The sequence below is a fragment of the Limanda limanda genome, chromosome 22, assembly GCF_963576545.1.
Source record: "Limanda limanda chromosome 22, fLimLim1.1, whole genome shotgun sequence".
In the NCBI taxonomy this organism is placed as follows: Eukaryota; Metazoa; Chordata; class Actinopteri; order Pleuronectiformes; family Pleuronectidae; genus Limanda; species Limanda limanda.
This window is the reverse complement of record NC_083657.1, coordinates 7,030,723-7,058,341: the sequence shown is the minus strand read 5'-3', so window position 1 is coordinate 7,058,341 and position 27,619 is coordinate 7,030,723. Positions and strand designations below refer to the sequence as shown.

The 27,619-nt window shown below is 43.5% G+C and overlaps 2 protein-coding genes across 2 annotated transcripts in view; one reads left to right on the top strand and one right to left on the bottom strand.

Annotated features, from left to right (window-relative positions):
- Nucleotides 1-1,190: 1,190 nt before the first annotated feature.
- On the bottom strand, nucleotides 1,191-13,280 carry dthd1 (death domain containing 1). The gene is made up of 10 exons (XM_061066672.1): nucleotides 12,866-13,280; nucleotides 11,882-12,380; nucleotides 10,221-10,551; nucleotides 9,668-9,847; nucleotides 7,497-7,756; nucleotides 6,630-6,788; nucleotides 3,402-3,691; nucleotides 2,176-2,426; nucleotides 2,037-2,094; nucleotides 1,191-1,498 (listed from the first exon to the last, which is right to left on the bottom strand). The coding sequence occupies exons 1-10, from the start codon at nucleotides 13,278-13,280 to the stop codon at nucleotides 1,191-1,193; spliced, it is 2,751 nt and encodes a 916-aa protein (XP_060922655.1).
- A 5,169-nt stretch (nucleotides 13,281-18,449) lies between these two features.
- arap2 (ArfGAP with RhoGAP domain, ankyrin repeat and PH domain 2) overlaps nucleotides 18,450-27,619 on the top strand; it is a 115,211-nt gene continuing 106,041 nt past the window's right edge. The window contains exons 1-6 of the mRNA XM_061066277.1: nucleotides 18,450-19,255; nucleotides 20,304-20,386; nucleotides 24,065-24,141; nucleotides 24,461-24,525; nucleotides 25,348-25,671; nucleotides 26,514-26,583. Coding sequence (XP_060922260.1) covers nucleotides 18,450-19,255; nucleotides 20,304-20,386; nucleotides 24,065-24,141; nucleotides 24,461-24,525; nucleotides 25,348-25,671; nucleotides 26,514-26,583 — 1,425 coding nt within the window. The remainder of the gene's footprint in view (nucleotides 19,256-20,303; nucleotides 20,387-24,064; nucleotides 24,142-24,460; nucleotides 24,526-25,347; nucleotides 25,672-26,513; nucleotides 26,584-27,619) is intronic.

Genomic DNA, 27,619 nt, shown 5'->3' with positions numbered 1-27,619 from the left:
AATTGGCATATTGAATATTTTAATACATTAAACACATGGGAGTGGGTTGAATTCATCTTTTTAAAATGTATTTTAAAGGCATTATCATGTAGAATATCCCCTAAAAAAAAAAAAACCTGGGTTTCTCCCAGGTTTTCGCAGAAATATATTAATACACAAGTATAAAAAGGCTTTGTTTTTTCTGATCAGTCGTCAACATCTAGTGGAGAAGATGACTTTGTGTCAGGGAGCTGGAAGGGGGTCACAGCTTGGCGTCAGCGTTTGTTTACACAGAGAGAGGAGACGGCTGACTGGTCGAGTAAATCCTCGCTCTCTCTCTCTCTCTCTCTCTCTCTCTCTCTCTCTCTCTGAGGAGGAGACAAACTAGAAAATAAAGTGAGAATGTGAACGTGGTGACAGAGATTAATGCTTCATCCCCACTAAAAAAAAATCTGATATCAAATGGTAAAATAACCTGAGAAAAACACGTGTGGGTCAACAATTCCTAACATAATTAACATTTGTATATTATCCTGAAATCCATAACTCAAGACAGACTGATGCACATATTATACATTACAAAGAGTTGGACAAATTGCACATTAAGAAAAACAGCCTTGCCACTTCCTCGTGCTATTGTGTTGATTGTGAGTTTCCTCCCAATAAAGGTTCAACTTATTTTATAGAAGAAAGTATACTACTATGGTCAGATTATTTAGATTTGTTGCATTAAAACACATATTTTTGGGTTAAATGTTAATTACAAATGTCTATAGGGAATATACTGATTGAATATTACTACTTCTACTACTAGTATCCCTACTTTTTTATTATTGACCGTGATTGTCTGAATGTCGTCCATAGTGGGATATGCATATAATTAATATCACTGGATATATTATTATTGCTTTTGTGACATTTAATAAGTCAAGAATTCGACAGAAAAGAATAAGAATTAGATAAATGACCAATATAAAACATTTTTTTATTCCAAATAGTATGAGTGTCGAGTAGATTTAGCTCCAGTTCCAAGGCTTCACCAGCCAAACAGGTTGAGAACTAGTGGTTTGTGAGATTTAACTCAAGTCGGAGTAGGATAAAAACTCTCGTAGTCCAATGCCGACATCTTGTGGATTAAACCGAGCACTGCAAGCAGCTCACTTGGTTCATATCCAGCATTAAAGAAACCTCTGTGATGTGATTTCTCTTTCCTATGTCAGTGTATCCTGTCTGGTGGCTGCGGCCTGTCTCAGCAGCAGCTCTCTGGCCAGGTCCGGCCGGCCGCTCTTGGCCAAGCAGCGAGCCAGCTGAGAGGCCTTGAGCTGGTGGGGGGCGGCGGGCAGCCCCCTCCTCCAGGTGGCCAGGACCTGGAAGGCCTGGGAGGTCAGGCTGTCCCCGGCCCGGAGCCTCACCAGCTGAGCAGCGCTGCGGCGGAGACGTAGGGACAGAACCAGCTCGGCCAACTCCTCCTCCGAGAGCTCGCCGGCCAACCACAGAAGAAGAGAGTCTGACAGGGAATCTGCAGGGAGGAGAGAGGAAGGAGGAAGGAGGAAAGAGGAAGGAGGAAGGAGGGAGGAACACTGTAAAGATATTTACTTATGCAGAATTTGTTGTTATACTTGTGAGTTAGATTTTTTAATATTCTACCTTATAAGTGGTTGAGAGATCAAATCTGCCAAACCATCAAGTCTTGTATATGTTTAAGTTCAATAGTTGTACGCTGTGTATGTTAATGTCTTTTTTTTTTAAATGTATTTAACATTGTAAGGTATTGTTTTCCCAGAAGAATATTTCATGGATGCTGATGGGAAAACTCGGGCTGAGGGGTGACTGATATCTATGAGTGTGTTTTTTAAAAATATTTTATTATTAAAGGGGACCGTTGGACCTTGTTGTTTATGTTGTTAAAAACGTGTTTCTTAAGATTTAGATGGTTTAATTACGATTTGCACTAAAACAGGTGGAAATATACCTACTGTTTTTCACCACCACTTTTTTTACCAGAAAAACTTGAATTTCCGACAAGATTACATTTTTTTATAGTAGGGATAACTCACCCGTCTCCTCACATGACTTCACCCTCGCCGTCACGGGTCGATTGACGCTCCGCACTTTCTGAAATAAGTTAAAATTTTAAATGTACGATCGTTTCTTTCTCTCTGCAGCTCAACTCTAACGTGGACTTATCTTCCTCACCTTGGGTAGAGTCAGAGACAGCGCACACACGGGGTCTCCCAGCGGCTTCGTGTCCATCGGGGCGTCTCCGTCCCCTCGCCACTCCAGCTGACCTCTGGTGACCTTGTAAAACATAGCCGTCCCCTTGTAGTGAGGCGAGCTGTAGTTCCCAAACGGGTCCACCTCGGTCAGACGCACCAGGAGGTGGTTCGTGCGCTGGGTGTGAAAGGTGAGTCTCTCGTGTGGGACGTCATTTGGGTGGTTTTGAGTTCCTATCGCAAAAGACCAGAGGTGTAAAGTAACGAATTACATTTACTCACGTTACTGTAATTGAGTCGTTTTTTTTGTGTACTTTGTAATTTTTGGAGTAGTTTTTGAGATGGGTAATTTTACTTTTACTTAAGTAGATTTTGACTGAAGTATTGTACTATGCTACATTGGAAATTACATCCGTTACTGAGTAAAAAAAAAACAAAGTTCAAGGCGCAAGGCAATTCTCACTGCAGTGGTAGACAGGGAACGCGTTCATTCCAACAGCCAGGCACACATGCCAGTAGCGATCTTTTCCGTATTTTTCAGAAAGTGCCTCTTCAGACTAAAATAAACCATTTCAAAATAAATGTATCAAAACTTTGATTTGTTATGCCTTTTGTGTGCAGAGTATGAATAAATAAACACGCAAAATTAGCAATAATAAAATTTAAAAAAAAAACATGATTGATACATATGGATGGATAAAGTTTTCTCCAAAAAACAAGTTAAGTCTTTCATTCTCACTTTCCACCTTAAAACTATGAAATGAACTGAACTTGACATGTCCTCCCAAAAGTTCTTAAATGTTGTGTTGACATGTTCAATGTTTAATGTTTGACATGTTTAATGTCATTGCACTTATATTTGTAAAGATTCTCCTTTAATTAAAAATAACTGTTGTTGGATTGGATTTATGACCCCTTGTCCTTTTTTTTGCACTTTATAGGAGCGACCCCCATCAAGTTGTTGGAAGTAACTAAGTAACTTTTACTTAAAGTACATTTTAAATGAACTACTTTTTACTTTTACTCTTGTAGATTTTTAGATGGGTACTTTTACTTGTAAGTAAGTGAAATTTCATCAAAGTAAAGGTACTTTTACTTGAGTACAATATTTCAGTACTTTTTACACCTCTGCAAAAGACAGATGATTATATTGCAAACTAAGGAAGATGTCAAACGAAATGAAAACAATAAAAATGCGTGTTTCTGTACTTGTGGAGGTGATGTTGCCGCTGAAACGCAGCAGCAGCTGGTCCCCCTCGCACATGGAGATGTCGGACGAGGCCTCTAGGGGGCCCCCGTAGCCCTGGGCCCTCAGTTTGCTCAGCTCCCAGCTGAGGTCCCGGCCGGGCAGCGCCGCCACTAGGACGGCGTGGGGATCGTCCCTGCGGCACTGGAGGACGACGGTGACGGCGTGGCAGCCCAGGGACTCCTCCAGGCGCTCGGCCAGGGAGGTGAGGTGGGGGGGCTGCAGGGGGGAGAGGAGACGGACCAGCAGCAGCCTGAGGGGATAGGGGGGGGGGAGCCGAGTGAAGGGATTAGCTGAAGAGATGAGTCTGCTATCGTGAGCTGGAGAACAAACTTAATACTCTTGAAATGGAATCAAAAATTCATACTATCTTCAGTACATATATTATTCACAAGGAAAGCTGTGTTAGATTTTAAATAAGTATTTAAACTATAATATTTCAGGAGGGATTGAAGCTCCTCTTTTATTAAAGGGAATAATTCAAACTGCACAACTAATATTCTAAATTAAATTCTCGCTGGCTGAAACTAAAATCACTCAGATAGCTTCATTTTCTTACTTCTCGTTATTTGAACATTTGCACAGCTCAAGTTGTGATTATGTTCTGACATAGAAAAGCTAAAGCCTGGAATTCAAAGCATGTTTGCCCCCCCACGCCCACCCCCCTTTATCCATACTGCCTTCCTTAAACCCCTTATGTAAAGGAGAGCTCACTCTAAGTCGGTTGTAGCGTTCCACATTTCGTTTCTTGTCCTCCGTAGTAGTGAAACGTGTCGAATTAAAAAAGGCGTGTGTGTTACTAACGTGAGCGACAACCCGAGACGTGGAACTGAAGCTGCACGAGGGGTGAGTTCACGATCTTTATGGATGAGAGTAGGATTTAATCTTCAAGGAGAAACGGTCGGTTACGAGTGTGTATTTGACTCCAGATTCATCAACTGAGAGGTATGTTTGAGAGAAAGAATGTTATTCAATAACCACAAGGCATTGAAGGCTTTTTTACTGTCTGTGATATGATTGTGTGTTTAATGTGCACTTTAACTTGTTGTTTTCTATTCTAACATTTTCAGAGGCGTTGACACAGGGACGTCCCATCAACACATCAAATCCCTCCATGTTGAAGTTTCCACCAGAGCTGAATGTCCACCGGTAAAAAATCCCGGATTCTCATTCCACTTCCCAAATAACTGTTTTCCTCAAACCCTCATTCCCTCATGTTCTGTGTCTGTGTGACCAGGGGCAGCGTGGTCTACCTCCTCTACGTGGTGGGAGGACTCCTGATGACGGTCACTGCCGGGAGTCAGTGTGTGGACGTGGCTGTGAGGACGGCACAGGACCCGGCGAAGCTGCTGCGCCTGTCAAACGCACTCTTCACGCTCATGGGTCTCAGGAGGAACCAAAAACGAATTGTGAGAAACCGAGTCTTAGAAGTGAAGCCAAAATGTCTCAATCGCCACCTAGTGCCTGACTACGGTATTGGTAAAAGAAAAACCCTGCCTCCTCCATGTTAGTGGATGGGACATGGGCCGAACTAAAATGTAAAAGTACACGCAAGATACATTTTTCTTAAAGGTGGTTTCCCTCATTTTATGTAGTTCGTACCCGTGATATTTTGGCTTCATTTCTGGAGGAAGTTAAGTAGAAGAATCCTCTCTATGACCAAAATGTCATTTCAGTTTCTCTAATATCGATAAGACTATATAGTTACATCTAACTTTTTGTGTCTTGCAGAAAAAGTCCCTGGCAAAACGGAAACTGAAAAAAAGGCTGTACTTCACTGAAAGGTCTTAAAAGAGCTTATATCCACATAAAAAAATATAATTTTCTGTATCAAGCAATCCGAACTGTTCACTGCTCTTGATGCTTTTCAGTCTCAACAGTCTCCTTGATGCGATCAGAGCGTCGCAGCATAGATCCCAGGAGTTTCCTGGTTCCCCTGAGAAACAAATGCACCTGGAGTCGACTTGTTCTAACTGTATCTCCGTGAGAAGGTACAGGCGGTAACTGAAAACTTTTTCACTTCAGTTGATCTGTCGGCTATTACAGGATTCCTTCTGCTCTGTGGTCAGAAGCAGGATTAGTTACATCCTCTTTCGGGGTGTGAGAAGCTGGTCCGTACTGACTCTGTCCACGGGAGACGACTGCAGCCAGATGAGAAGCTACAACCCTTCAGATCAGCTGCAGTGGCTGGTTGACTTCAGCAGGACGGCTCAGGGACAAGGACACGGGGTACGAAATCCATTGTTTGTCCATGACAACGCGTGTGTCTGACGTATGTAATGAAAACATAATCATAATGTGTGGTTTTCAGATCACACTTCTTGTTGGAGGACAAACTGCTCGAATCGGAGCCGAACCTCGGAGAGACGATGATTCAAAGGAGCAAGAACCTTCTGGTCTGAGTCTGGTGTTGTCTGCTCTGTGTGTGGTTCTGCTGTGGATGATCCTGTCTCATATTACACTTTGTGTTATCGTGTTGTTCAGTTGGACGGTGCAGCGACACATGCAAAGAGCTGTGCTGTCATAGAAAGGCTTAAAAAATAAACACTTGAAAGTATATTTTCTTCCTTGTCTTTTAAATCAACCCAGATCAGTGGTGACCAACCTTTTCAAGCTCAATAATGTTTACAGAGGATTCCAATTGTTTGGCTAACTATTTATATCTCTGGCATTGCATTAGTGTTTTTTTACAAACTTTTTTCTCATCTTATTCTACAGAACAATGCCACGTGCACTATCTCATGAGTGGAGGCATTTCACCCCATCCAATGTAGAAGGAAAGGCTGTGTACATTTGGAAATACTTTGCAAAGACCTAATGACACAAAGATGCAGAAGCATATAGTCAAGTGCCCAAAGTTTCCTCAGGGCTCAAATCAGCCTATGACAAAACAAAATGTTTATATTTATGTCTGTATATGACAAGGTAAATACAGTTAGTATAAATTACCCACAACATTTCCAGTTTATTCCCGTTAATTCCCGTATATTCCAGTTTATTCCCGTTAATTCCCGTATATTCCGTTAATTCCCTTTAATTCCCATGGAAAGTTTCCAACATTGAATATTCCCAGAATTTTGCAACCCTAGTCTTGAAGCATATATACAATAATCAACAACTATTCTCTTCAGATATTTTCATTTTTGCACCGATGGTTATTTTCAAGGGCAGGAAAACTCGATGTTTCAAACCTGTCACAGTTCTCTGTCAGCTCGAAGGAGGCCAGGCCGTTCTGCAGGTTCCTGACGCTCACTCTCTCCAGGACGCTCCACTGCTTGTCCCTCGACACCAGAACCACCAGCAGCTCTTTGGACGTTTCCTTTGGGGACTTCAGAGAGGCACCGAGTGCACTGACCGAGACAAAGATATCAAAACAAATCATTTGCAAGTAGGGTTGCAAAATTCCGGGAATATTCAAACTTGGAAACTTTCCATGGGAATTAACGGGAATTAACGGGAATATATACGGGAATATACGTATTTGCAAATGTACACAGCCTTTCCTTCTACATTGGATGGGGTGAAATGTCTCCACACATGAGATAGTGCACGTGGCATTGTTCTGTAGAATAAGATGAGAAAAAAGTTTGTAAAAAAACACTAATGCAATGCCGGGGATTTAAATAGTTAGCCAAACAATTGGAATCGTCTGTAAAAATATTTTACAATTGATGGATAAATGAATGGAAATAGGCTAGATGAACAGATGAACAATCCTCAATCAGCATGCTAATATATTTTCCCAGTAATATCATGGAAACTTACCTGACTAGACCTGCTCACTACAGCAGGCCTCAATAGCCCTGCTGTAGAGTGAAGGATGCTGGGAATTATCTGTGCATGTGATGGAAGAATGCACAGTGGAGGGTTGAAATTCAACGTGCAGTGTGTGCTGCATTCCATACATCTTTAAAATAGAGTTTTGAATGATGTTTTTATTGCTCAGCGTTTAATTTGCCTATTTTTTTCTTTTTTAAATTCCCGAGCTTAACTTCCCATGGAAGCAACAGATGTATTTAAATCTGTTTTATATTATTTTCCCTATGGCTTTATGTTACCTCACTCTACTGGAAGCTGGTTGATCCCAAGCTGGAGCAACAGGTCCACTGAGAGGACGCTCCGCCTGCTTCCCTCGTCCCCTCACGTCCCTCTTTCTCTCCGGGTTGGGGGGACAGGGGAGGGTGACGGTGAGGGGTCTCCTCAGGGGCTGCGAGCTCGGGTGGGTGAGGTGGAGCAGCGGGCTCGTGGACGCCACCGGGTAATAGACCTCACTTCTGGACTTGACGGCCGCCAGGAGGACGGTGTCCACAGGCTGGATCTGAGGCAGAGGAGGAGGAAGCAGCTGTTCTGCATTATTCAGGCAGCATTTTAGAGTGTTTTTTACAACCAAGACTTTTGTTTTGCCAGCAGCAAGTTGTTTTTTGCAGAATGGGAGATGTTGGTTTTGGACGTAAGATCAAGCAACAAAGTTAGATCACAGAACGAGAGAAAGGCCACAGCCAGGGGTGGACTGGCCATCGGGCATACCGGGCATAATCCCGGTGGGCCGTTGACCCAATGTGGGCCGGTCTGGTCCGCTATGTTGTTGTTTTGTTTTTTTTCTCTTCTTCCTCTCTAAATTCCCTCCAATTGGGCCGGCCAATTGGCTACAGAGGGCTAGCAGTGTGTTGCCAGCATCGACACATATTATTGGTCTATTGTTTGTCATTGTTAATCAATCATGGGCTGACAGGCTCAGAGAGCCCTGACAGTGCTGTCCATCACAATACAAACCGGGGGCGGGGGGGGGGGGGGAGTCGCGGGACTGGCTGCTGCTGAGACAGAAACTTAACTTAATGGATAATAAGAGTAAAAAAACGCCCGGGTGGCGCTGAGAAGCATCGGGAAAAAAAGCAGAAGTCTCTGGAGGTGGAGGCTGCTAAATGTGCCAAACTGACGGACCTATGTGGTGCCGGGTTCACCAGCCCAGCAGCAGCAGGTGCGCCGGGAGACGAGCGAGGAGGACTCGACAATGATGAGCGAGTGGAGGCAGACATGTGAGCGCGCATTTTCAATTTTCAATACATTCTCCAAACTAGCTCGTTACTTGAGCAGCGGAGGTTGGCGTCGCACGCCTCTACCCACGGCGCACCTCTCTCTCGCTCTCTCACTCGCTGCCCCCTCCCTCCTGAGATGTGCAGGTCCCGGTGGCGTGTTTGCCGTCGGGGGGGGTTGGTCTATCCCTCCGCAGGTTCACCTTCAGAAATCTTGTTACGACTTTTACTTCCTCTAGAATAGGATAAGAGATAGTGTCTTATTTTGTGTGCCTAGATCTGGTTTCCCTTTGCTGAGTCATCATAAGGGGCATTGTGTATCACTCTTGCTACTGATGAGAGGTCCATGTTTAGTGATATTTACAGAATGTTTTAGTGGTTATACTGCGGTTTATTAATGTTCTTGGGCAGACACAAGAGGCACTTGTTTATAGTTAATTCTTTGTTGTCTCTAGATGCACTGGTCCATTACTATTTGAACCTCAGCATCTAGGGTTCAAAATTGGTAAAATTATACATTATATGCATATTGTTGTTGTAATTTTTCAGTCAGTTGAGATAAATCTTGAGGAGAAACATTTTGGGTTGTTTTGTGTCTGTATAGACCTACTATAAAAAGAGCTTTGCATTTTTTATTTTAGTTCTTGTACTTTTGATACTTAAGTACATTTCAACACCAGATACTTTTGATACTTAAGTACTTTTAATATGAGCTACTTTAAGACATTTAGAAGACATAAGTTACGTCAATTTAATGGCAGATGTGCTCGGCTAATTATGTGGGCCGGTCTGAGCCAAAAAATGCCCGGGCCGTTTTGTTCTCCCAGTCCAGCCCTGGCCACAGCTGCTCATTTTTCTACCTCACAGCCAAAAATCCGTCAAAATGAAGGGTCATGAATTAATAAGCAGTTGATGTCTTTCTGCTTCTCTCTCTCTCTCGTTTCACCCTCATGTCTTTATCTCATCTTTGGAGCAATTCCAATGTTTGGAGCAGGGAGTACTCTTTCAAAGGGCTGATCTCGAAATTTACACAAACTTTTACCCACTTTGAAATCCCCAAACAGCCCGGAACAAATCTGCTGTGTTAACCAATGATCTCTGCTACACGCCAAACTCTTATGAAACGCAGCAGAGAGAAGGATGGGTAGTGATCAAGGTGGAAGGAAGATGGACGGTGATCAGATCATCCTCCGTACCGTTGTTTGTGCCATCACCGGAGCGGCGAAGGCTCCTGGGAGGTAGCTGAGACAAACGCGGGGGTCCATCGAGAGCTTGAGTGACAGACCCCTTCTGGGAACTGTGTAGTTTTCTCTTTTCAGACAGGAAACCACCGCAAAGAGGCCCAAGGCGTAGACCCTCACTTCTGCAAATGAGCCCTGGGAGGACATCAATGAAACAAATGGAATTATCTCTTACAGACAAATCTTTTATAAACTCACAAATTAAAAAAATGTATTCCCCCTGATGTTTTATCCGGGTTTAGGTTGAGCTTATGAACAATTATGGCAGATTAAGTTATTGTTATTATAACTGACCAACACTTTTGAGAATGTCGATTTCCCAATTAAAATAAATCCTGGAATCCACAATAATTTGAATTCATGCCAGAGCCCCATTTATTTCTTTATTTTATCATTCTCGCCAAGTCTTTATTTTAAAACAAAAAATAAAATGTAATAAATTATAATTTCCCCCCCTGGAATTTCTAACATTAAAAACATTTGAATATAGCCACACATAAAACTTTACCCTCTGTCCTCCATACGTTCCCTCTGTCGTTGCAGGAGTGACGTAACTCGCCCTCCTCTCCTCGTTGATTATTTTCACAGCGACATCCCGGTAGTTGCCCCGGTAACGTGCGCAGAAAGGCACGACAAAGGTCACAGGGAAGTGGAAGTTGGCTCGGCCTTGAACCTTGACCCTGATCACTCTGCTGACCAGCTCCTCTGCCCCGGTCACCATGAGGCAGCTCAGGGCGTCGGCTATTTCACAGCTCAGGACTTCAGCCGCTCCCACAGGCGCTCTGATAAAACACGCGTCTGGTACGTGTGATTGGCCGTCCTCCATTGTACCAGTGAGCCTGGATATTATTACAAAAAAAACAAATACAAAATGTTTTACTTTGTAGGAGAAATGTTAATGTTAAAATGTGTTAATGAATATTTCCGGAGGTGAAAAGGTGTCAGAAAACGAATTTCAATATCAGCCTCTCCCAGAGTTGGCTTCTTTCCTTGATCTGAACTAAAAAAAACACTTACTCTCAATCCTTGTTCTCCCTCATAAATAAAAGTAACCAGGCGCTTGAATGAAAGACGAAATATATAAATCAAAGTCTCCCTTCCTGTCTCACTTCATCTTATCATCCTCACCAAACCCGGTTTTCAGCCTCCTGTCGGCTCCACACACAGTTTTTTGGGCTCTTATAACATCAGGTCGCTCTCTGGCAAAGCGCTGACACCGATAAGCTGCTCGGATTGAAACGGTGACAAAAAGGGATTTTATCAGGGAGGAAGTGTTGCTCTCACCCTGTGGCTTCACCGGATCTGATCTGATCACCAGAGGCAAAGCAGGAGAGGACGGAATAAGCTTGAGACACCACCAAGGTGTATAACTTATGAATATCATATCAAAACAAAAGCAAAACTAACGAGTAAACAATTAACCACAGCCTCTCTTTGGTTAATTAATTATTTACAGCGTGTGGTGGTCCAGCACATTAAAAATGCAAGTGCAGTGTTTGGGATCAATATAAGAATAATGCCTGTAGGCTCATTACAAGGATGTAAGATACTTCCAGGTCAGTGCTTCATGAACTGCTCACACACACACACACACACACTCCTCTGATAACCTGCTGACATTAACCTATAAATATAATATATATAACAACTTTAAAGGCTTAACTACTTTGTTTTCTCAGGAGGCCATTTGGTAAAACTTGTTTCCCAAGAAGAACAAAGAAAAACGTGGAGAAATCTCCAGGAAACCGCATGAGGCCGACCAGCGTGATGTTTCTACTGCACCACTGGAAACTGGACGGATAATAAACCAGCCAGAGGAAGATAGGAAATAAGTTGAAGGGTATTAGTTGGAAATCCACTTTTAGAGGTGTGGAGCTGTAGAGACACACAAACACACACACACACATGCACACACACACAGCTTGTCGACAGGAAAACCAGCTGAGCCTCTTCTGAGAGGGAGAAAAAGAGCCAGTAAGGAAAGAGAGAGAGAGATAAAAGAGAGAACAGCTAGATATGAAGAATCAGTGGCTTTGTCTCGAGGAGTTTCTGTGGTGCTGGTGTGTGTGTGTGTTTGTTATTTTGATTATTTGTTGTGTTACAGTGTTTTTGGAGATAATGAAGCCATGCTGCCCTGGTGCCTGCTCAGCTGAGCTTTTATTAACTCACCCGACAGTGATCCACTCGCTCTTTGTCTCCTCTTTGACCTTGACATTCGTCCTCTCTGCGTCCTCGTTCGTCTCCTTCAGTAAATCCGTCTGACTCACCGAAGACACACATCCCTCCTCATTATCACCCACTTGACCTTTGACCTCCAGTTCTTCCCCAGTGTCCTTCACATTGCTGGAACAGCTGATTCTTGTCTCGGTTGTTTGTTCAGTGTTTGGTGATGGACTCCTCTGATCCCTTTCATCCTCATCCTCCTGTTCACAGTCAGAGATGAGTGGAACCTGAAGGCTCGGGCGGTTTCTGCCGTCTTCAGGTGGAGCTGAGGTTTCTGGGTCTCTGGTTTTGTGAAGCACCGCATCCACACCTGAGGCTTCTTCAACTGACACACGGAGAATTTCTGCTTCCAGTTTGGTTACGATCATGCTCAGATTTTGCATAAGGTTCTCAAAGTCCTCCGACACACTCTGGAAAGTATCACTGAAGGAGTCTGAACCAGCTCCTGAACAAGAGACAAGAACAAAAGAGATGTTTAGAACATGGGCAACTATCACAGCAAAAATATATACATTTATCAAACTCAAAAAAAGTAGATTACAAGGATAAAGTTGACTTTATTCTTATAATATTGTGATTTATCAATTTAATTGTGACATTATTCTTTGAATATCATTCATTTTTTTCATTAAACTATCAATATATATATATATTATATAATTTATCAAAAATTAACAAAACAATTGCTGGGAACCTTCAAATCAAAAGAGCAAGTTCTTTTATACATTTTTACTGTTACATTACAACTTTACCATCAGAATATTATGATTTATTTCTTATTAAATAATGACTTCATTCTCGTAATATTATATCCATATTTATTCTTGTACTATTATGACTTTATTCTCAATTTCCTTTTTTCAATTTCTCACTTATAATCAGAAGTATAAGGGCAGAAAAGAACATTAATGATGGAGATCAGTTCCCTACCTGTTGTTGATGCTTCCTGCTGATCACCGCCCTCTGGTGGAGACTTACTGAGCATGCAGGCACACTCTCTGAGGGCCTCTCTCCATGCTGCCACTCTCTCTGAGTGAAAAACTCTCAGTTCCCTCAGCACACCCAGAACCTTTTGCTTGCACTCTTCTTCTAGCTGCAGTTTATCATCACTCCCCCTCCTCCCTTCATCCTCCTGCTCATATTCTGCTGGACCGAGCATCCTTTCTTCTCCTCCCGTCTGCGTCTCCTCTCCTCCGCCTCCACCTGTGCATCTCCTCCTACCCACAGTCTCCTCGTGATTGACCCTGGATGACCTGTCGGCCTCACCTCCCTGAGTAGTCTCCGTGGATGAAGTGTGGAGAGCCTCCTCCATCCCTCTGCCGTGAAGAGACTCGGCTTCATCCATCTGTTGCAGATTGTCTTTCACTCAGAGCTGAGAAATACAAGAGAAGAGTCATCAGTGTCTCATCCGGCCTGTTTCAGCTCATGTTGCACAAAATATCGTTGAATTATATTAAAAATGTTTAGTAAAATATAAAATGCACTCTCTTGTGCACCTCCTTTTAGATGCAAAGCTGAAGGCCCCTGGTTTTGCAGTGTTAGCCGTCCAGGAGCCAGCGCTGTATTTATACGGCTGCCAGCAGTAAAACACGTTGCCAAGGCGACCCCCGGAGGCGTGGCACGGAGACACAAAAGAGGAGCCAGGAGAAAACGCTCTGTCCTCCAGACACTCCATCCCTCCATCCCTCCTTTCTTCTGTCATTCATTTTACTGCCTGTTCGTTCAGACAGTAACAGCAACAGCTCCGAGGCCTCATCCGCTCCTGGATCAGTAAAAACAAGAACCATCTGGTGTGTGCACTGCACCGGAGGATGGAAACTTCTTTTAAAGAAACTGCATCTCACTGAAACACTTTACAACATCAACATTGTCACTTTGTGGGGTTTCTGTGGAATTCCTGATTTTACTGTCTGAGACAGAAAGACTGGAGGAAGCGTTAAGATCCTAAACCGAAGCAAAAGCACAAATACCATCGTTAACTAAAACGACTCCATTACAAAGTAGAAGAAAGACAAGTTGTAAAAGCTGCACTGAAATAAAACACACAGTTGTCAAAGTAAAGTGAAATGGTGTCAAAGTGATTATTGTGAAAGAACATTGTGTTACTCCACCACATGGAAAATATCCTTGGGCCTTTTTTTTTAATGATTTTTAGACTCAGCGTTGGAAAAACAATTTGACGCGAACAAAAGTCAGATGTTCTGAAACCGAAACACAGAAGCTGAATTCAGCCTCATTTTTTAAACGCCTCTATTTCCTTCTGCAAACTGTCAAGTCAAGTCAATTCATTTCTATGGCATTTAGAAAAAAACCCAATCTTTATCGTCACACTGGTTATATAAGTATAGTCTAATGAAAAAAAAAAGTAAAATGTGTTTTAATGGAATACAATATACAATATTTTTATAAGAATACCCACTATTAAGACAGAAGAAAACTGACTTTAGTCATTGTTATGTCAGCTCTCTGTCACCATCCAGTGGCTGAATCTGCAAACTGCACTCTTCCACTTCATTGATTATTCACTTATTAGGAGAGACGATTTTAAAAGAACACGAACGACACACACCTCAAAATATAAAGAAAATAAATGTTATGTATTTATTGATGGTTTTACTTGCACTTCCGATGATTTGTTTATAGCTTTGATTATGCTTTGTATTTTTTAATACTCTTAATTTTTGACATACATAATGCAAGTTTTTATTTTAATTAATGATGTCTCTTATAGCATTTCTCTTCCCCTTTCACGTAATTTAGTCCTGTACAACATGTTACAGTGCAATCTGAGCACAAAGCTGATACACGGAAGAGCAATGGGTGTAATTCCAGTCATTAGGTGTGTTCTTCATCATCTTCTTCTTCTTCTATTCTTCGTGGTGTGACTCAGGTATCAGGCTGCTTGCATTCCTCTCCTGTGAGCCTGATGTGCAGCCTGGGGCCTCTGGATCAAGCTGGGACACGCACGCCCCTGTGCTCCCTCCACTTTGCTGTTTACACGCACAGTTTGCTTTTTTAATTGTGTAAACAGGTTCACAAAGAAGAATCTGAAAAAACAAGTCCAGCAGAGGCATTAAAGTCTGTTTAACACCCTGCAGTGCTCGGTAATGGAAGTGGAGGCGCGGGGCTGCGCTTGTGCCATGGTGCGTAAAAAGCTTTGAAAGTGGGCGTGCCCGAACCCAGGGAACGGAAACAGACGTGTGTGTGTGTGTGTGTGTGACCTGAGTGTGAGTGTGTGTGTGAGAAGCTGTGACGCTCAACAGAAACGCCAGAGCTGCACAACATGACCGAGAGGACGCGTGTCAAGGTGCGTGGATGATACCTGAGGATTCCTCCTGCAGGTGAGTGCTGCACATCCAGCCTCAGGTGTATCTTAACTCGACTTACTAGGCTCATATAAGCGATGCCAGAGTGTGTGTGTGTAGTTTCTATATCGGTGCCGGGGGTGGTGTCACTTATACGTAGTTTAGGTTCCTTAGAATAAGCGTAAAATAGAAAGTGAAGCCATGCAGCCATGTTTTAATAATGGCTCTCCTGTTGCAATACATCCACAGTGGTGTAACAGCCCTTTCCTGTAAGTGTGAACACACAAGATGAGCACATTTCACACGTGGGGAGCCACTGATGAAAACACACACACACAGTGACACACAACTCAACACCGCACACAACACTATCCCGCTACAGTTCAACTGCAAAACGTGGACATCACAGGTTTTTCTTTCCTTCTCTCAAACCAGGAAGGATCCACATTGGACTTTGGCACTGAAGAGGTAAGTGTACGTGTGGGTTTGTGTGTGTTGAGTGTGTGTGCATGCACGGGCGTGCTTGCTGTGTGTGACTCACTCTTGTCTAAGCATACCTGAGGTGAAGTGGAGAGAAAGAGAGAGAGAGAGAGGCACTGTGTAGAAGTGGAGGTCACGCAGGCACACACGTCTCCTGTGCTGGCAGCTGGTGTTGTGTAGTAAACAATAGCTTGTGTTAACAAATTGCTGTTATTGTTTGTCAGTGGTTTGTGTGTGTTTGTGGTATGGTGGCCCTGAAGTGCGAAACACAACACCAAAACACAAAAGACAGCAACAAATATTTGTCTTTGTGTTTTGTTATTTGTCATCATCTGTTCTTATTTGAAGTTGTTTTCTTAGTTGATGTTGTGTTTTTCTTTATTGTCGTCTTTTCCTATTCTCTATTATGTTTTCTGACTTGTTTTTGTGTTTTCCTATTTTCAGTTTTGTTTCTCTACTTGCCGTTGTGTTTTCTTATTTGCTGTCATGTTTTGTGATTTGCCGTTGTGTCGTTTTCATTGGTGCTGTGTTTTTCATTGCTGTTGTGTTTTGCACTTCGGGACCACCGTAGAATGCAGTTGTATCTCAATGCCTATACACACACACAAACACACAACTTCACATGTTCTCCTCCCGATAAATGACATTGTTTTTCTTCTTGCTCTATCGATCCCCACGCTCTCTGGGCCGTGACACCAGTGGGCAGCGGCCGTGGATCACACAACTTCTATTTCCAGGCCTTAAATAGCGCTTCAGTAAAAAGTGTGAGGTTTGTGTGATGGCGTGCAGCTGCGTGAGTGGGCGTCGATGCGCTGAAAGGCAGAGATGTGGAGCAGGGCCGGGGTCAAATGCGCCAGAGAGAGCTTTGGCGTGTGTCTGTGCTGGCTGCTAGCCAACACGGGTCCCTGCATGTTAACACTGCTACACACAGCTGGGCGGCTCTGATAGACCGAGCAGCCCAGGCCCCTTGTTTTCAGCACTGCTTATTGTTGTGAGTTGAGCAGGGAGCTAATAACACAAAGGTGTGGTCTGTGCTCACAAGATGACAATATGCTGAGTACAAAAAACATCAAATGAGAGGAGATAATCCATCTTTTCAATGATATCATATTTGAAAATGGTTCAAAGGGACAGTTCCTGCCCGTGTTCGTTACAGCAGTAAAACACTCAAACACACACACACACACACACACACACACACACACACACACACACACACACATACAACATTAACCAAGCTTATTTCCCCAAAAGCAGAAGTAACACCGCTTTATGGCCGCTGCACCTAAAAGAGAAGTGGCCGTGAGAAGATGGTTTGGACGGTGTTGTATCGTCCTGTGAGTTTCCAGCCTGTGTGTGTGAGAGCAAGATTGCAAGATGGAAGAGGAGATAGTTAGAGTTTGACAAAGAAAAAAAAGATGATGTGGAGAGATTAACAAGTAGACTTTCCACAAAAGTAATTAGCTTTTGCTCCTGAGCTGCAATAAACAGCCGACATTTTTAAACCCTGCTGCTGAAAGGTGTTGTGGTCTAACCTTTCTTTAGCTTTCTTGTCGGAGCTCGTGTAGATATGGTAACTGAAACTGTGAAGCCATGTGTTGGTGGTGGCTCTCCGTTTCCTCCTAGGTGTTGCATGTGGTTGCATCCAAGAATGTTGCATGTTTAGGTTCTGTTGGTGTGTGTGTGTGTGTGCGTGTGTGTGTGTGTGCTCACTCTATGCAGAATGGACAGTAGATGCATCTTGAAAAAACACTCTAAACAAAAGATGTTGTATTCATATATTTAGAGTGTTAAAACAACAACCTGACACCTGTTTCCAATTTCTGCAAAAAGAAGAAGTTTCCGATGACATGAATAATTTAATACGTGCAACAAATTAATCAGAAAAATGTCAGTAGTGGGGAGAGATGGACAAACTCTTCTGAGAGACAGTTAACAAGTGTCAAAAGTGTAAACATTTCACATTAGAAGGGTAAATTATGTTTATTGATTCACAGGGTGACGTCAACAACTCGGTAAATCGAGAACCACATTTTTCGCAGACTTTCAGATTTGTTGTTGTTATTTTAGACCTGAGTTTGCGTTCACTTCAACTTTATTCAGGACCAGGCTAGCTCAATCTCCCTGTTGTCATCCTTTTATGCTAAGCTAGGCGTCTTGTCTTCATGGCTCGACCTTCAGATTTAACAGACAGATGTGACACTCTCATATCAATCTTCTCATCTCACTCGTGGTAAGACAGTGAAAAAGTCAATTTCCCCCAAAAATGTCAAAGCGTCCTGTTAATGAGGTCACACAGATCCACGGCTGCAGATGATTCACGCCATCGATGGGATATCTCAAGCTAAAATCCAAGCCTTTCAATTACAACTGTAGAACTTTCCTCTAAGACAAAATCAATATCCACTTTGGATAATTTTGGCTTGTAGGAAAAAAAAAAAAATACATATCACTAAAGCCTCTCAGATATTTTAAATTATTCCTGTTTGAGTTAATGGATGTTTCAAAGGTTAATAATCCTGTCTCTGGTACAAGAGTGGAGTCATGAACTTAGATCTCAAGTAAAAGATTACATTCTGTTTGATGGTGCGTGCAGCTTCACAAGATCACAGCATTAATCCTTCAACCATCACTTACTTTTATCTGGTTTTGTGTCTTTCTGGTTTTAGGTTGGACCGCTACGTCTTCTAAAGGTCGGCCTGATGTGGCAGATCTGAAAACAGAGCGCCATGTCGGAGCCTCCGGATCCCAGCCAGGAGATAGTGGAGTGGCTATCCACCCTTCGTCTATCCCAGTATATCCCCTGCTTCCAAGAGGCAGGATACCAGTGTCTGGAAGACTGTGAGGACCTCACAGACGAGCGCCTCCTGGAGCTTGAAGTCCTTCCAACGGGACATCGCAGGCGCATCCTCCGCAGTTTGGAAGCGCTAGGGGTGAACGCTCTTACTGGTGGATGGGATGAAGATGAAGAAGAAGAGGAGGAGGAAGGTGTACAGAACGGGAGGCGCAGGAGGAAGCCAGTGCCTCATCCGAGACATATCTTCTCAAAGGACAAGAAGAGGGGGACTTCGTGTCAGCACAATCAGCCAAAGGACAAGTGGCAGTATGAGATGCCGGCGAGTCAGACTTTACCTCCAGGAGCAGGACTGGGAATAGAAACTGGAGACAGGAACCTCCCTGTACCTCAACCTGCCCCACGTGACCCCCAAAACATCAAAACATCCAAATCTGCACCTGCTCTCATCCCCCCTTCAGTGTCCTCCTCCTCTTCCAGCAGCAGCAGCGAGTCCCTCTGCTTTTCAGGAATGCCCTCAGACTGGGAGGTTCACCCCGAGGACCCTCCTGATGGAAACCCCCACCCAGCGACGACTGTAGACCAGGGGGGGTTTCAGGGGGAAATGGTGGAGAACTCCATCTATGAGGCGCAGCCCAGTTTTAAGAATCGTGCAGGTCCGCGGCCGACTCGCTCCTACAAGCTGAGGCACCGGCCTGTTCCCAAGATCCCCATTCAGACCATCCTGCCACTTCAGGACAAGTAAATTTATTTGCTTATTAATTATCTGTAGGAGAAATGTTTTCGGACATGTTTGCAGAAAAGGCTTTTGAGTTTCTTAGATATTTCTTAGATGAGAGAGTTGGATAAAAACATTGATCCCACTGTATCTGACCCAGTGATCATTAGTGGAAAAAACCTGGAGAAAGCCAGAACACATTATATTGTCTTACTGTATACCGTAGGTGGCAGTAATGTACCACATGGTGTCTGAACTGCTGTTAAACCAGAAGAAGAAGAAGCAGTGTAGGAAGCAAATCATACTTTTTGAAAAAGCAGGGTGAGCAAAGATATTGCAGCCTGACTTGAATTTACATAATTTAATCCTATAGACATGATAACACTTGCCTGGGTGTTACTATTAGCGGCTAATGTTTGTAGCAATCAAACACTTATCATCCGGAGTCTGCAGATTTTGGTGCTTCACAATAACACATACATTTGATCAGTCTGTTATAGGATGTAACTTTACTGTACAGAGAAGTTTGATCACAGATTGAGAAAGACCTCATTTGCTGTTTCCCCCTATATCCATTATTTTAGCTTTGCCTGCTTTTTACCTACTGCTAGTTTAGTTACTTTACGTTTTTACCCAACTCCCTGAAAGAGAGGGAATAAGTCTGTTTCCCAGAATGTCAAAACTATTTGTTAAGCTCAAAGTTTGACTTTAAGAGAGTTTATGAGCAGTTTCCCAAAACTTATCAAACAAGTTGGAATAGAACGGTTAAATAGAAAGCCCCTGAAGGAGATCCACTTGGATGGTGCCGTCGTGTGAATGGATTTAAAACATTATGTTATCGCTTCACATTCACATTGTCACCGATTGAGAACCCCAGGTCTCTCAATTTTCAGTTCTCCATTCCATATTATCTTCAAACTATACGTTTTTGGACGATTGAACTGTGAAACTGACTCTCTGAGTTTCACATCTCTGTTCTAAATGTCTCTACCAAGTCTGTGGCTTTACCTGTTTTTTCCTTATGTGCATGTATTGCCGGTTCTGAACCATTGATTTCCTCTTCCTCCTCAGGAGCACAGCACCGGTGCAAACAACCAGCCCCGAACACGTCACCGGCTCCCAAGGTCCCACAGGTGCAAACGGCACACAGAAAGGTACACGCAGTCTTTCAGCCGCATCCGCCTTCATCCCCGCCATGAATATTTCATTCGCCGGTAGAGTCGGTGGTGCTGTTGTTTGCTCGGATGAAAGACGGCAAGGGGGAGAGATGAGGGGGAGCGCGTGGGTGGGGTGGAGTGGGGGGGCGGGGGAGCTCAGCGGCGGCGGCGGTGTCGCGGGGAACGGCGTCGCCCCGGTTTCAAGTGCTCGCCTCGCGGGAAATAAGCTCTCTCACATCTCCTCCCTTGGCAAGACCCTGGCGCGTGAAGTTTTTTCAGAAGTTGTTCAACTTTGCTGACAACACACCCGCTTGTAGTACAACCAGTACAAATACATATTTGAATTTTGCCTCCCCCGGGCTGTATTTACCGGGCCCAGTCGACCCTCCTGTCTCATCTGAGGAGCCAGTACGTGAGCTGCTGCTGTGATGCCTCTCGATGACAACATGTCACTCTTTTTGGGAAAACCACTTGACCCCATTGTGCGATTGACTCTGGCTCCGTGTATCAACAGATTGCAGAGGCCTAGTCTGCGCTCTTTGTTCCGTGTTGCTTCTCTGCAGCGGTCTCTCGGTAGAACTTGTTTTGCCAACTCTCTCTGTGTGTGAGGAACAAGACGGGTAGCGAGAGACAAGATAGAGAGAGAGAGAGAGAAAGAGCCGAGACAGTGAAGTGGTTTGGGAGGGAAGAAGAGGAGATGGTTGCAAAGCAGGCTGAGAGACGGAGGGAGAGAGGGAGGCGAGGCGGTCCCAGAGCTGGGACACGGGGAGCTCGGCTGGCACGATGAATCCTCCTCTCGCAGCGAGGCGTTGTTTGACTTGTCATTTCATCCGAGCATATTTGAAGAGTTTTACTCCGAGATGAGATCCCGAAGTTGTAATGTAACGTCGTAATCTCACAGAGGGATTGTGGTAGTCGATGAAAACTCACGGGAGGGAGGGAGGGCCGGCGGAATTTTAATTGACCCCATTGCATTAAATACAACTCTTTCAGGAGAAGAATCTCATTGAGAAAACACTTCCTGTTGTGTTTCTTCAGCGGCCTCACAACACAGCAGCCTTGGAAGAATATTCAATAGTAGGTAGATGTGGAGGACTTCAACTAAAACCCTGCTCTCCCTTTTCGTGATGGACATTTTATAAAATGGGAAGGACTCAAACACAACAGCCCAGGGGGTTGATGGAAATATTATATCAGCAAAACCACTGTGATTGATTTATCAAGGGTTTGTTGTCCATTCATGCAAACATTAGTCCATGTGCGGCACTTTGGGGTTCAGTAACTTGCCCAAGGACACGTCGGCATTCGGAATGGTGGAAGACTGGGATCGAACCGCCGACCTTCTGGTTAGAGGACGACCGCTCGAACCCCTTTTGTGTCTCTCCTCTTATGAAGAATCCCATCATGACAACTGAAAGCAGAGGGTTGTTGTCCTCCAACTACATCATCTATTGAATATTATTCCAAGGCCAAAGCAAAGTGATGCTTTCAAATAATAATTAAAAAAAACTAAAATGCAGATCAGGTCAAATCAGGTACAGTATATTTTGCAGTATTGTAGTTCTGTAAACTTAAAGAAACTAAACAACATGAACAAATGTCATTATCATTAACATTATAATCCTCATTATTATTATGTAGAAAAAACTGCAAAATAAATGCCCCTTTATGCTTTAATTCTGGGAATTGGTGACTGAAGTGACACATTTTTAGTTGATTAATGTGGATATAGTCGGTGGCAGTTTTGTGTATCTGCCCTGCTTGCCATGCAGTGACACGGACAGATGGTTCTAACAAACCGATCTGTAACTCCCCGGCTTCAAAGCAGAGGGGCTTCATTCAGAAACAAATCAATCTCCTCGGTCCCTCCTCGATCAATCTCCTCACTGACTCCTCACCGATGGCTGCATCTGGGTCGCTTCTCCCAGACAGAGACTCCGGAGCGAGCAGATAAAGAAGCAGCGTGTTCGACTGAGAGAAACAAAGGCAGGAGGCGAAGCTGGAGCCAGCGAGGGAAAGAGCAGAGAGGAATCAGACAGGAATTGAGTGCAGCCGGGGTCCAGTGGCCTTGGGAGGAAAAACCCCGAGTGGCCTGAGGGTCGGCTGATAGATGATGATCGATGGTTGCCGTCCGCCCGCAGAGCCTGTCCACTGTGTTGCCGGGGATTCTATCATCAAATAAACAGACCTTCATAAAGTACACCGAGCCCAGCGCACGACCTTTTGTGACATCCTGTATCGGCCTGTATTGTTTTGGAAGTGCGTGTCCATAAAGCTTTAGAAAGCACTGCATCCACATCTGTAAGGGCTGGAATGTGACTCTGCTTATTTCCCGGTCCATCCTTTTTCATGCCTGCGGTTTTCTCTCCCGAGGCAGCGTCGTGTCTGAGGGTGTTTCGATCTTTGTACGCCCTCGCCCGTCTGCACGCCGGTGTTTGTGTGTGCATGTCCAGCCCCTTGGCGGTGTCTCCTGACCCTCAGAGTCCTCAGGAGAGGCCGGTGTCATTTTTCACAGAGACAGGCAGCCTCCCACGCAGGGCGGCCCCCGGGTCTCCAGACTAATGGTGTCTGGTCGGAGTGGCTTCCTCGCCTTGCACTGTCCACTCTCCCTGCAGGAGCCAGGGCAGAGAAATAGCCGCGGTATAGGACTCTATACTGTTTGTGACTGACAATGGTGGATCCTACTTTAAGTCTGGTGACATATAATGTAAATAACAGGTGTGAAAGGCGGAGCAAGGGCCCAAAAGTTAGTCGGAGTCGGTCCAGCTCCAATGAACAATGACTGTTCGGTTCAATTGCAGCGTAAAACTATTTTTACTCATTTGTTTTGACTTCATGAGCTGTTGCGGAAGTTGACACAGCATTAAACAATATAAATGAAAAAAAAAAAAGCAGAAGTGCCTTGTGCCTCTGACAATCTGAGGGTTGATCCACAAAGGTTTTGCTGGTAATAAAATAATCATATTACACTGTGTTCATCCAATTATGGAGCAAATGGGTGAGATATGTAAAACCCCTAAGGCTAGACTTTGTGGAAGTATTGAATGAATGACCCTGTAATGTTGCCTTGGTTTAGCGAGCCTCACCGTCCCCTATCCCATTGTCGCTCAAATCACCCTCTAACATGTCGTTTTTTATTCGGCTTGTTTTTATTCATTTTTTTCTCTACTGATCTGTGATTATTGTCTACATGTATGCACTGTACCTCTCCCAAAATGTACAAAGTTACCCAATTTTGAAAAAGGTTGACAGCAGAAGAAAGAAAATTGCCCTTGGGCTGATGTAAGTTTTTTAAACATCTGTCAAAAAAAATAAAGAATATAAAAAAAATAATAATAATCATATTACAGTGGCAATGAAATTAAAGTCATTTTGTGGATGGACTATATTTTTTTTCTTGATGCACTGTTCGGCACAAGCCCATCTACTAACCAATGAGTGGCAAGTATAGGTAGACTCAGCCCATATAGGTGATAACAACAGGATATCTACAGTGCCCTGAATTGCAATTTGAAACTAACCAATCAAATGCAAATGCAACAAAGACATAGTCCTTGGTTTGTACTTTCAGGTGTGAAAATGCCCGGAGGCGTCTACAGGCCTTCACACTGTGTTCTGCAAGTTTCTATTCCCAATGACAAAACCACCGCTGTGTTGTCCCTTTGTCCTTTTTAGCTTCCATTCCAAAGTCCTCGACGCCCATCGCTCCCTATGGAGAGACATTCCTGTACAACAACCCCGAGAGCGCTGAGGTAAGAGAGCACACACACACACACACACACAAACACACACACTCGTGGACAGTGAACAGAGAGGAACAGACGTTTGTCAGATCTTCAGCATCATCTGAGGTGTCGCAGCCCGCACACCACACTTCCCCTTCGGTGTTAGAATTGTCACCGTGGTCGCACAGCAGACTGGAAACTGTGCTTGTTTTCAGTTTGACCCCCGAGGTTAATAGAAAATGTCGCCTAGCCACAAAAAGTTAACGTAGCTTAGTGCGGCAACAAGATAACGGTGTCTGACCGAGAGATGGATTCATCTGATGCTAATCTCCTCTGTGCTCTGCAGGGCCAAGCCGCTAAAGAAGGGTTGCAGCAGGGCTTTAAGGAGAAGATGAAGCAGAGGAAACTGAGGTATGGTTGTTCTGATGTAATACTGCTGCCTCATGCCCCGGATGTGTCACTTCATATTTCCTGAGAAACAACCCTTCTGTATATGGTCCTGTAGTTTCATGTTAGAGTTCACAGTTTCATATTCAAATACGTGGTCACATCTTAAAAAGGGGTATATGCACTAAATGATGCAATTCTGAAGGTGCATTCAAAGAAAGATTTAGAGAAAAACTAAGGGTGAATTTATGGGGAATAATTACATTATTATTATTATTATTATTAGAATTATCATTGCCTATATTGACTATTGAGTCTTCAATTGTAGATTTGGAAGAAATACAAATGATTTAACATGTAATATACATATTCATATATTCAAAAAATATTGGACATAAACATGTTCATCATAAATGGTCAATGAGACCTTTTGGCTTCACTTTTCAGGCACTTTCGTGTCATCCACTAAAAACTCAAAAACACACCTCTTCAGACTATACCTTGAATAAAAAAAAAAAAAAAAAAAAAGTAAGTAGCACTTAAATGGCACTTACTTATAGCATTTTGTAGTTTTGCTTTATTTTTAAAAGAACTTGTACTTTCTTGATTCTTGTTGTTCTTGGTTTGAACCCTCGGGGTTGAATGGATAAAAGCGTCAGCTAAATGAAATGTAATGTAATGTAATCCATCTTTTTGTATAACCTGTGGTTGGTTCACTGTGACGTCACTGGTGGTTACAGGTGCAACTGGAGCCAAACTGCACTTGTTAAAGGAATTTAAGCTCCAGAGAAACACTGTTCTTTATTCCAGTACCCAGCACATTACGTGTCATGTTTGTTCACACAGAAAAAAGCCACCTAAGCAGAAGGAGTCAAAGGAAAACGTCTGTCCACCGGCAGCGACAGAGCCGGACCCTTTCAAAGACGAGTATTCAACAGTGGACGAGTGTGCCGGCATTTTGCCCCGAGCCATTTCGGACCAATGTTTCGATGGTGCTGCTCCTCGCCCCAAGGACGACTCCTTGATCATGGTGGAGTGTGACCTCTACCAGGAGTCTGCAGAGGTCACCAGGAATGCCTTGCCCGACATTTCCCCCTACGCCTGCTTCTACGGAGCGCCCAAACGCCAGGTGCTCAAAGTGGGATGGCTGGACAAGCTGTCGCCTCAAGGGTGAGTCCCACTGCTGCTGAGGATGATGAATTTAATGAGAGGTTCAGCTCAGATTATCAGACGTTAGAAATGTCCTCTTCATCTGATGTAACGATACGTGGATCTGCACGAAATCCTGACGCTTTTTACTCTCCACTCTGGCTCATAAATATTCATTTTTCCATTAAGATCAATGCATTTTCTCTTTCTCTTTCGAGTACAACCTCTCACATCAACAAACCAAAACACGCCTCATGCCAGTAAAGGGACAAAGGAGCGCCACGGTCCGCAACCACTTCCTGTTTCGTCAGACCCTCTTCTTTCTGCACCCCTCCTCTTTCCTCTCCGCGTCTCCTCTGTCTTTGATGATTATTTAAAACTCTAAGAAAGCATTAGATACAGATGCCTTGGGGAGATCTTTCCATTATGCATGGGCCTATTGAAAGGGCAGGAGTAGAAGATGGGAGATAACCCTCCTGCATTCAGATGCACATCGTATCGACTTTCGTTTAGTTTTGGCGTTTCCTCGCACAGCTACGTTTCCCTTCCCAGGGTCTCTTACTCTCTCTGGCTTCCTCTTTATATTCTCCTTCACCACCTGATTTGCATGGGTTTGGCAAACTGCCTCCGTCGCTGTTGAATATTCCAGCGGAAAGTAGCCATTTGTTTTGACTGTGCTAATTGGCATCTGTTGATACGACTCTTGACATTAATGAATCGGTGGCACTCTCTGTTCCGCTGGAGAATCAGTCACCTGCTCCCCTGTCTTGATGGATGTGGACGTGTTCTATTTTTTTACTTTGTTTGCTTGTCAAGGCCGATGAGTTTATCAAACTTATTTCAATCTCAACTTTCCTTTGCAGAAAATGTGTTTTTCAAAGGAGGTGGATGCGGTTCAACGGCGAGAGTCTGGCCTACTACAACAACGACAAGGTAGGTGTGAGGAGAAACACGTGCCGGGCCGATGGTCCCTAACACCTTTTGCAGAGTGTGGACACAGGGCACAAAAAAAGAGATAGCAGGCAACTTGGAGTAAATTTTACCCATCTTTGTTTCAGGCAAAAAAAAAAAATCATATTAAATCTGAAGGTCAGAAATTAGAAAAGACCTTTAGACCTGTAAAAAGTAACTGAGTGGAACATGAAAAGTTCTCTTTTTGTTTTAGATCATACACTGATCTAAAACACGTAGAGACCTGTGTTTTTTTTTTACATTTTTTTTTAACTTATTTTTTATTTAGTTTTCAACAAAACAATATGCATTTTCAGACAGTTACTTTGTCCATTTTTCAACTGTATACAATATTGTTATACATGGTATTCAAGTACAGTGTACAATGCATATAAAGAACAACAAACATCAAACAGTGCTCACTCCAAGAGAAAAAGAGGGGGGATAAGAATAAGAATAAATAGTTGATGACATACAGAATTTATTAAATTAAAAGAGGAAAGAAAAAAGAAAAAACAAGTAAAATGAAAATAAAACCAGAGGTAAAGAAATAGAAATTGTCCACTCCAGAATGTGGTATATGCTATATATGCTTTTCAGAGAGGAGACCTGTGAGGATTCAGATTTTTATAACATTTGGAATGATATCCTGGGTTGTCTGGGGTCATTCATGTCGGATGGGCTGATTTTGCACACGGCACATGTCTGTAATCGAGGAAAACAAACACTGACCATGCGTGTCGGGGACATGATGACAAAAACTATAGAAGAAACTTTTCCCTCTGTGTGTTTTGGACTCTCATCTACACAAAAAAAAGCATTTTAAATGACATTACTGAAACTGAGGTGTTAGAAACGCCTCTGGTTTCTGTTTGGGAAACTATGACATCACATCCTTCCTACTGTTGCAATAACCTCGGTTGTGTACCAGATCACATTTGACATCACTGCACCACATTACCGACATACACAGGCGTCTGTGTTGCCCAATATTGCTGTCAAAGGTGCTGTCTTTCGG